Raw genomic sequence first — 11,207 nt, forward strand, 5'->3', positions numbered from 1 at the left:
TTTATAATCAATTTATACGATTTATACATGTGTCTGTCAATTCTCCCTAGTTCCATCTCCATCTGTTGTACTGACTGCTCCAAACACTCAGATAGTTGGTCAGTCACTAACACTGGAGTGTAATGTAACTGCTGTGAGAGGTATCACCAGTAGAGTAGATATTGTGTGGAGTACTGGCAATACTGAACTTGAAAGAAGAAGAGGTGTTAATTCTAGTTCGATGATAGACAATTCAATGATATTTACTGACTCTTATACTATTCTACAACTAAGCACAACTCATGAGGGACAATCATATGAATGTGAAGTAGTAGTGGATTCCAGCTCACCAGTTAGTGCTAGTAATAGTGCCACATTAGATGTAACTGGTAAGTGGAGTGATACCACATAATATGTATGTCATGATGATTATTACGCTTGTTCTATATAATACACTATGATAGTAGTGTATAGTAGGGACCACAAAGGAGTAGGCGTGGCCCACGAAATAATATCACCCAAAAACCAGCCTCAATTTCACAGACGATGATTAAGCAGTATTGGTTACATAAAACTAAGCCCAAACAAGCTTTCAGATCGACCTGAAACACTTTCATTAAGTTGGTACAGAATTTAAAATAAAATTATTTAACAGAATTTTCTATCGACTGACTGAGTAAGTAACTGACTGATGCCTCCACACAAGCGTAACTCAATAACGGCTAAGGCTATGGGCTTGGTTTTTCACTGTTCAACGTTGCTACGGCTCAACAGGTGCCTTTTGGTATACCACAGTATGTGCAATGCCTTCTTCATAGACTTACCAGTGTCCTCCTTTGTGTCCCATTCATCTTTGCTAACAGCGAAAAGTGTCAATTTTGCGATAGCACGTGATGGCTTCCCTTCATAATGGAAATCCTCCATATTTGTCATAGTGGCTATTTTGATAGCAGAGGCACTTTTCAAACAGTTCTTGATTCGTACTGCTGTGTAATGGGTTGGACATAGCCGACAACGAAGCGTAATGGATACTTCACTTTTCAGACAATAATTATTGAAATAATCCGGTGTGCGCGGTACCATTTCTTTTGATATGCGTGGATTGCAGAGATGCTTTTCGAACAGTTCTTGATTCGAAATGCTGCATAACGGGTTGAACATAGCTGACAATGAAGCATAATGGAAACTTCACTTTTCAGAAATTAATTGGGGCACGCAGCATCATAGATGCGGTATGCGTGGGTTCACCAGTCATAATAATTATTTACAAAAAAAGTTAACAAACAGGTACACAGAAAAATTTGGAATTTTCAACTAGAGTAGGGACCATAGCACATCAATAAAAAGTTCCGAAACAAGCTAGAGTAGTAGTGTTATATCCCTACTGTGCTCAAGACACCATTATGGAAATGCACAGTAGGGATATAACACTTCTTATTGTTTTACTGTGATTTAATATCGTGCACTACTCCAGCTTGTTTCAGTACTTTTTATCAATGTGGTATGGTCCCTACTCTAGTTGAAAATTCCAAATTTTTCTGTGTACTTGTGACATTAAGGGTTGTACCTCCTAAAATTACCTATGATGTATCTTACAGTCCCTCAAGCATCACTGTACATATCAGAGTCAACAGAAGGGTCTGTTAGTGGACTAACTCATACTCTAACTTGTACAGCTACATTAGCTAATGGAGTATTACCATCTCTTGTAACAATCAGTTGGAGTGGTGGTAGTTTATCTCAGTCCCCAAGAGTCATTGTATCTGATCAGGCTACTAATGGAACACACTACACTAGAACAGTGACATTCTCACTATTACTCTACAATGATGTTGGACAATACAATTGTTCTGTGCTAGTGGATGGTTTTGATGAAGCTCAATATTCTGAGAGTGTACTGATAGTTACAAATGGTAAGTTCTCTTAAGCTATTATCATAACCTCATACATATGTACACTGTCAACTGTGGTTCAAAGAGCAATGGCAAATACAGTGAAAACTTGGGAAATCTGAAAAGTGTAGGGATGAAACATTTCCCTTGGATGACCACAAAAAATCGTTTCTATGTTCTCAAAAAATGCATAAAATTATCATCTCTGAGGAAAGGCATAAAATGATTCTCTCATGTGTATGACCTGTCAGCTTGGAACTGCATTAAACAATAGTGGTACATGAGGAGAGCAAATTAATTTCAAATTGTTATACTGTATACAATATCTTCAGCAGAAGTCAAGTAATGGGTTGTAATGTTGATGCATTCAGATAGGCTATAAGACCTGATTTTGCAGAGATTTATTCTGTATTGTTTGACTGCTACATCTTACAGTACAATAGTACTGTGTATTAGGGATAATGAAGATTTGGGCTACATATGACCTGAAATGCTTGTAATAGGTTGTTACATTATTATTTAGTGGAATTTTCTACTGACTGACTATTGCCTTCAGGCAAGCTCATAACTTCATAATGGCTAGGCTACAGGCTTAACTTTTCCCTGTTCAGTGTTGCTTCAGCCTGACAGGTGCCTCTTAATGTACCACAGTACTTACAATGCATACTTCCTGGACTTACCTGTGTCCTCCATTATCTTTGCTAACAGCACAAGGTGCCCATTCACAGTAACACTGCATGATGGCTTCCCTATACATTTGTGATAGGGATCAAGTGTTTTCCGTACTCTGAAATTTATTCTTTTCTGTGGTGCAGTGGCTGTTTTTGCCTAAGTTTTACAACACAGTTTACAACTAGCCAAAAGTACAACTTTGGCCACAACTAGCCCCCCCCCCTCCCCCTTTTTAAGGCTGAAAAGAATAGTATGAATATTTGTTATTCGTTTGTCAAGAAATATTCGTTATTCATTAAATCAGACAAATTGCTTCTAAAAACTGAATGCTGTCATTTTAAACTGTAATTCATTGTCTTTTAAAGACAAATATATGTTTGTAAAGAACTTTTCATAATAGGATGTAATAGTAATCAAAATGATTTTGTCCCTTTTGAACACCTATGTAGTTAGGCAAAAAAAACAACAACTCTAATTCATCAATTTTTCCGTTAATTTGAAGAATATTCGAATTCTTGAACTTTGATATTGGTTTCACCCTACTTTTTTTAGCCCCTAATTGGGGAAGGGATTTTACAAGTGATTTATGAACAATATTTAGTGTTGCATACAGTGATTATTCTATTAGATTCTATGTATTAGAGTATCATAATTATTATAATTTCATGCATGAAATATTGATTGTATCATTGTGCTAGCTAGACCATAGCTATATACACAAATATACATACAGTATGTATATGCACATATAATAATCTGTACAGCTCCTAGCCTAGTTGCACAACTTTCTCCATTACTGATAACTGGTGATTCAAGAAGAGATCCCATTGGGTTATTATGTACAGCATCTGTGACTGAAGATGTGACCTTAGCCTCTTATCAGTTCACATGGTTCAAGGATGAATCTCCATTAGACATGCTCATCTATATGGACAGGGTAAGTGTTTATATATACAACAATACGCCTTTGAAATTCATTCCATACTGTAATACAGATTACTGATAGTACCACATCATCCACACTGCACATCAATGCCACTGATACTAATGCTACAATACACAATGGAATGTATACATGTCAAGTAACTCTCACCATAGCTGGAGTAGACAGGTTTATTGAGCTCTCCAATAACTCAAGAGTTGCACTGAGAGGTACTTGATGTTTGTCACATGTATCTCACTTTTGTGTATACAATGATTTATAAACTTATACAGAATCATTGCCACCAATTGGAGCTACCAATATTATAGTTGCAACCTCACCATACTTGGTCTACATCACATGGGTTGTAGAGTTTATTGTGTTTGACAATGAGACCTACTCAGTACAGTATGGTAGTGATGTGTCATTACAAGATAGTAGTGAAGTGGTGATGGGAAGTAGTGATGGGCTTGTTACTAACCAAGTGTTCTCTGTTAACATCACTGGACTAACACCATTTACTACTTATTACTATATTGTGTGGGCTAATAATTCAGTAGGGAACACTAAGACCTCTGTCATGAGTTTTACTACTAATGAAACAGGTAACGCATGCTTCACTGATGTTAAAACTAAGTGCTTGATGTAATAATATTATTGTCCACTATCCAGCTCCTGGTGTAGCTCCTGGAAACTTTAGAACCACAAACATAACATCAACAAGTATCATGTTCCGGTGGGATAGTGTAGTTGATCAAGCTAATGGAGTGATCAGGTGGTATGTGGTCACATGTAATAATGATAATGGGAACAACCTTATGGTGAGTAGTAATATTATTGCCAACTGATTTTTAAAATTGTCTTTGTGTTGGTGATATTGTATTAGAGTAGTTTTACCATTATAAATATTGTCAAAAGTTCCTTACCCATAAAGTACACTAAAATGTCCTATAATCTTTATTGACAATATAGTACACAGTATACTATGCTGTATGATTAACAGTGCATCTACCATGTGCAGGTCAATACTAGTGGTGCTACAACACAAACAGTAGTTACTGGACTAACCCCATTTACCACATATGTTTGTACTGTACATGCTGTGACTATGTCTGATGGACCAAAGACTGATCCTATGACAGTGACAACAGCTCAACAAGGTATAGCATACATGCTATGTACGTAGCTATGATGTATGTTTCACAGTCTCCACTCCTCCAACACTTATTTCTGTTACTGCCATTGATTCAACCTCAGTACGTGTTGAATGGAATAGGCCAACAGTACTCAATGGACTCCTAACTACTTACACTGTTACCTATAAGATTGACGATCTCCCAGAGAAAAGTACTACAGTAAATTTCAATGAACAATCAGTAAGTAAACTGTAATACATAGCTAGCTGGTTAGTGCCAAATAAAAACACATTAATAGTCTAATTTTCTATGATTGTCTATTATGTACTTAGTATCAACTACATATAATGTGGTATTTCTTATAATGTTGCAAACTATGTTTATTATACACTAACACATGTCACTCTGGATGCTGCATGCTAAATATACTGAATTAAGACAGATTTATATACGTGTGTGTGCGTGCGTGTGTGCGTGTGCGTGTGTGTGTGTGTGACTGGATCTCCGAAAACTGGTCTTATTGCCCAAGACAGGAAGTTTGATATTTTTTCACCCAAACACACAACTTTGACCTGTGCTGTAAATTTCCTTTCATTTTAGACAGGTCTTGAACCCTGAATGGCCCATAACTTGGCCTAATTCATCCCAAAACATTCCTCTTCAAATTTTAAACAGCATGTTGCCTGCCTTCCAGTACCCCCTCCCACTCCTTTTGTAGCTTGCCTGATACAGCCAACCTCAGTTAAAATCTATCTAAAATGGTAGGAAACTTAGCTGTTGACTACTTTTTCAGTGGGTGATCTGGAAGCTAATAAATTGTTGTAAAACATGTGAAAATTTGGTACGCATAGCTACCACCATTGGCAAGCTACAACACTCTTAATATTTAAAACTGGACATTTCTTGATACTTTTAAATGGGTGATAAGACCGGTTTTCCCAGAGACAGTCACATAATATTATACTGTATAAATAGAGGAAGAGTTAACCACAAGGTAATGCATCTATGTTTGTAGGGTATATAGTGGGAGTTTAGAAATTCTAAATTTGAAATTAATGTAAATTAATTTCTCGGAATTGAATTGGAGTCTAAATCAATTCACTGGTTCAATAGTGAGGGTATGAACACACAGGAAAATACTTTAATTTCATCTTAATAATCAAACTAGCTTTGTTCAGATTTTTAAAATTTTATTATTAAGGCTTTACAGCACAAGTGCTGAAGGTTTGTAGTTTATTGAATATTCCACACATTCTGCTATATCACAATAATATATAGGTGCAGTTCTATGACATCACTGAACTAAGTCCTTATCAACTGGTCACTGTTACTGTCACTGCTACAAATGGAGGAGGAACTAGTGATCCAAGTAATGAATTGTCTGGCAGAACAAACGAAACAGGTAAGTAGACTACTGCCACATATGAAGTTACCACATTCTATTGTCAAATGTACAGCTCCAGGAAATGTAAAGATCGTTGGAGTTGTAACATTGTCTAGTTCAACTATTAATGTTATTTGGATACCTCCTACTCTACCCAATGGAATTATTACACAATATGATGTGATCTATTCAGTATATGATGATACTGATAACAGTGAAACTGCTAGAGTAGCTAGTGATGAAACTAGTCATGTCATATCAGATTTAGGTGAGTGTAGTGATGTCACAATTCACAGGTGATATAACATCTATCTATATGCACCAAAAACAGCCTAGCTGTGAAAAACTCCAAAAAGCTAGAGTGCAAAAAGTTTTGAATCAAAGGTGGCAGCCAAGAAATGGCTGCAATGATGCTAATGTCGATCATTTTTTAATGAAAAATAATTAAAAATGATTTATATTAGCATCATTACAGTCATTTCGTGGCCACCACCTTTGATTTCGCAACTTTTTGCACCTTAGCTTTCCACAACTGGCTGTTTTTGGTATAGATACACGTATGTTGCATAGTGATTATATAACTCCTGTGGAACTCTGTATATGCTATACAGAGTGACTTGTTTGTAGCTCATAATGAACTCTGTACTGGATGACTTATAATGTGGTTGAACTCGCTACCAAAAATTTTGTAATGTAGCTAATAAAATTTGATTTGTAATGTACCTGAACTCCACTGAGTGACTTGTACTGCAGCTGAACTCTCTACAGGGTGACTTGACATAGATACTGTAAAATCTCCTACTGGGTGACTTGTGATGTAACTGAACTATCTACAGCGAGACTTGTTACATAGCTGAACACTCCACTGGGTGACTTGTAATGTTACTAAATTCTCAACATAGTGACTTGGAACTCTCTCCTGGATGACTTGTAATGTCGTAGCTGAACTCTCTACTGGGTGATTTCTTACATAGCTGAACGCTCTACAGTGAGCCTTGTTACATAGCTGAGCTTTTTACAGGGTGACTCACCATACTGAATTCTTCTACAGAGTGACTTACAGTGAGACTTGTTATGTTACTCAAACCTCTACTGGGTGACTTGTATTGTGACTGAACTCTCTACAGGGAGATTAGTTTTGCAGCTGAACTCTTTACATGAAGACATGTAATGTAACTGAATTTCATTACCATTTTTTTGCTGATCCCTAACTGAACTTAAATTTTCTTATTTTTCTTGTACTTGTATTATTGCTATTTAAATGTAAATAAAAACAGTGATTAAACTTGAGTGTGAGCTTATACGTACCATAAGTCTCAATACAATTTTTTAATCATGGGGATAGATAGACCTTATCACTTGAGTGTCCAAGATGTATCCTCGGTGTACTTAATTGTAGTTACAACTAAAATCCATATTTATTATTCATGTCTGTTTGTGCTTACTATCACATTAATCTACTAACTGATTATGAAAAGATAACCTGTAAGAATTAATTTTGAGCCAGTGAAATATTCAAGGTATCTCTGTGGGTAGGGTCCATGTCCCCAGACCCCTAATCTGTCTCATCTGTATCCCAATATTAATTTTGCTGTTGGAAACTCTCATTGAAAGATCCTGCAGCTGGCTATTACAACATAAATATGTAGACATTGATTAATATTGCTTTTGTAGCTGACCTATTGTACTATACTGTATCACCCACTTTATATTCACTGCAGATCCTGGTGTTCCCTACCAAGTGATAGTAGTGGCATATACAAGTGCTGGAAGAGGAACTGAGAACAAGCCTACAGACTTTTACAGCCAAGAGAATATCCCACTCCATCCACCAGGGAATGTAGCGGTTGAGAGAAGTGGCACATCAGTTAGTGTTACATGGGAACCTGTCACTTTATTTGATGCCAGAGGATTTCCTACATACACCGTAACACTTACACCATCTACTAGTAATAGTCGTGTTACAAGACAGGCTAATGATGGAGTAATTAGAGTGACCACTAATGAAACTAATGTGGTTATAGGAGGTCTTGATCCTGCTGTAGAATATGATGTTACTGTAGCAGTGAGGACATCTGCGGGAGAAACAGTTGCAGAATCATGTTAGTGCTATATACCTAGTTTGTTATCTATTATTATACAAGTAAAGGCCCTGAATGCTTATAATAGCTTATGATTTTCTTATACAGTAGACATCATCATTAAGTACAGGAGTCACTGAGGATTGTGTTTTCTGATACATATATTATCTAGCCTCACATTTTCTTCATTATATCATGACAGCATTGGTTAAGCCCAATAACATGCTTTAAAGCAACTACAGTGGAACCGGACCCCACTTTTTTGGATTCTCAGTTAGCCGAACTACAGAAATGACTGCATATTAAAGTAGTGACTGTTCTATTAGAGTAGTTGATAATACAAATAAGTTGTACATAGTCAGATACAATTTTGGTCAAAGAAATACTTTATCACACACTGTAGGAAACTCAGCACATGCATATAAAGGTAGTTTCATCATTCTTTGATTTCCATACCTTTTCTTTTACAGTACTGACACAAAAGTGTTACTTCACAAACACAGTACCATCATGAGCAATGTCACGTGTGATTGTGTGTTACTATCTTGAGGGGAACTCCCTGGATTTGTACATAATTATTACAACAGTTGTCAGTGATTAGGCAGAAGTATAATAGAATTTAATTCAGACAGTATTTTTTAATAGTGGAATTTTTCAGAAGATAGCAACCAGCGCCCAGCGGCTGCAGCATGGTGGCCTGTTAATGAGACAAAGTATTAGGACTAAGCACATGATTATAACTGTGTAAAGTTAGCTAGGTATGTACGTACAATATTGTACGACTGACACAAAAAATATTGTTCAGACACAGTGTACTAGCATGTGTGACTTGCATGCATTGTGAGTGAGGTGAGTATATGCACTCACGACATTGCTCATGAGCAGTACTGCAGCACAATAATGGCTTTGTACCTTGCGGTTACATAAGAAAAATGATTGAAACTGTCTGTAATTGTTCTTGTGTGTTGTACATTATCATAATAAGCTAGCTACATTATAATTTAAAGCACTTATTGATCTTCACCTCATGCCTACATTATTTTGATTTAGTGAAACTAGAAGTCGTTCGTAATACTGCTGGTGGTGATGATGGTAATGACACCAATGTGGTGTTTATTGTACTGTTTGTTATTGCGGCTGTGTTGTGTATCCTGTTTGCTTTCATCCTTGTTATTTTCATGGTTATTAAGCACAGAAAAAAGAGAAGTAAATATCCAAAGTAAGTCATACCATTATGAGTAACAGCTTAACCAAATATAATTTTTACCAAGATCTAGTTATCCGGTAGCACTGCAGCATTTCTCACCAACTGGGACCATTTGCAATCCCTCTGCTGTCACAGATGAAGCAAAGTCTGTTCCTGAGAAAGAGATTGAAACTGATCAGACAGAGGTTGTGAAAAATCCGTACAATGTTACTGATATGGAAACAGATACCACTCCCGATTTTGATGTGCAACTTACAGCTGATGATCAACTGTAACACTGTAACTTTTCCAAACTTGACAACATTTAAATAATTAGTTTTCTGCATTAGTTTATTAATGAATTGCTGTTATTGTAGTTGACTACACATGTATCTATTTTTTGTAGAGTGTAGAATACACCCCAAACGTATCTCTGCTTGTTGTACAGAGTGTACATAGGAGTATAACATGTATTTCGTACATTTGTTGGATACTATTCATCATTTACTGTTTACAAATAATTAGGGGAAATGTTGTATACATACAGTAAAGTCCTGTTGGTAAACTTTTATCCCTGAGGTTTCCTGAAACTGGTCAAGCATTTATACTCAGGAAATTAATAGAATAGAACAGTCTTACTAAGTTTACATGCTCCCTCCCCTCACATATCTATTACTTATACACACATACAAGATACTCTAATAAAGCAGTCAGCTAAATATTCTAATAGAACAATCACCACACATATACACGTGCACTATTGTCTATCGAGAATCCTCTATAGTTGAAAACTAACATCCACAACACTATCCCATGCTGCATGGGCACACTATAATTATCTAGCATGCTAGGAATATTTTGCAAATGAAAATGCACGGTTTTGCAATTGTGGATTCCATTTGCTGAGCTACTCATGACCACTTAGAAAGCAGACTATAGCTAGTGCATACCTATATCCTGATACCCCTCGCAAAGCCCTGGATCCACCCCTGGTTTACCTGTACTAACACAGTAAAAATAGCCTAAAATCAGTATTGAAGAACTGACATCTCCATAAGTGGTGTAGAATAAAAACCTGTACTAACGCACTATTGTCTATCGAGAATCCTCTATAGTTGAAAACTAACATCCACAACACTATCCCATGCTGCATGGGCACACTATAATTATCTAGCATGCTAGGAATATTTTGCAAATGAAAATGCACGGTTTTGCAATTGTGGATTCCATTTGCTGAGCTACTCATGACCACTTAGAAAGCAGACTATAGCTAGTGCATACCTATATCCTGATACCCCTCGCAAAGCCCTGGATCCACCCCTGGTTTACCTGTACTAACACAGTAAAAATAGCCTAAAATCAGTATTGAAGAACTGACATCTCCATAAGTGGTGTAGAATAAAAACCTAATGTGTAATGTCCTCAAATTTTAGCCAGTTTTGATACCATAATTTGCTTTTTTTTTTTTGTTGCAAAATAATATTGATTTTCATATGCAAAATTTGTACGAAAATTTTTATACAAGTAAGAAAATTTTTATACAATACTGAACTACTCTAATAGAGCAGTCATTCACATAAATCATACAAAAATATTTTTACACGAATACCTAGCTAGCTCTTGGCATAAAATATGCAAAAACTTGGTTCACGTGGATAAACGTATTCATTGGTGAGCTACACCCCACTAAATACTTAAAACAGGTAATTCTGATCTACTTTTATATGCAATATTTGTGGTTACCAAGCCACCGTACATAATCTTGCATCAAAAGAAGACAATTCTTAAGATTAGCAATAAAGGATGAGCATATCCATGTCACTTTGAAATTCCGATGCTACAGACTCCACCATGTTGTTCCTGTACGCCTGAAAAATTGCTGTAGTGAATGGCATTTGCTGTATTGGTGTTCATCTAGTTGAATAATGATTTCTCTTAAAGTTCAAGTTTTTAAG

At 36.3% G+C, this 11,207-nt stretch overlaps 2 protein-coding genes across 2 annotated transcripts in view; one reads left to right on the forward strand and one right to left on the reverse strand.

Moving 5' to 3' along the window:
• The window catches only part of LOC136260986 (uncharacterized), a 148,533-nt gene extending 138,760 nt beyond the window's left edge, over window positions 1–9,773 (forward strand). Inside the window, exons 44-56 of the mRNA XM_066054978.1 lie at window positions 51–368; window positions 1,578–1,892; window positions 3,308–3,480; window positions 3,539–3,695; window positions 3,759–4,070; window positions 4,138–4,286; window positions 4,487–4,625; window positions 4,672–4,841; window positions 5,880–6,003; window positions 6,059–6,253; window positions 7,707–8,087; window positions 9,117–9,285; window positions 9,338–9,773. Coding sequence (XP_065911050.1) covers window positions 51–368; window positions 1,578–1,892; window positions 3,308–3,480; window positions 3,539–3,695; window positions 3,759–4,070; window positions 4,138–4,286; window positions 4,487–4,625; window positions 4,672–4,841; window positions 5,880–6,003; window positions 6,059–6,253; window positions 7,707–8,087; window positions 9,117–9,285; window positions 9,338–9,548 — 2,813 coding nt within the window. The 3' untranslated portion in view covers window positions 9,549–9,773. The remainder of the gene's footprint in view (window positions 1–50; window positions 369–1,577; window positions 1,893–3,307; window positions 3,481–3,538; window positions 3,696–3,758; window positions 4,071–4,137; window positions 4,287–4,486; window positions 4,626–4,671; window positions 4,842–5,879; window positions 6,004–6,058; window positions 6,254–7,706; window positions 8,088–9,116; window positions 9,286–9,337) is intronic.
• LOC136257520 (uncharacterized) overlaps window positions 1–11,207 on the reverse strand; it is a 258,968-nt gene that overhangs the window by 147,994 nt on the left and 99,767 nt on the right. The gene's annotated exons all lie outside the window — the stretch shown is intronic.

The sequence above is a fragment of the Dysidea avara genome, chromosome 1, assembly GCF_963678975.1.
Source record: "Dysidea avara chromosome 1, odDysAvar1.4, whole genome shotgun sequence".
NCBI lineage: Eukaryota > Metazoa > Porifera > Demospongiae > Dictyoceratida > Dysideidae > Dysidea > Dysidea avara.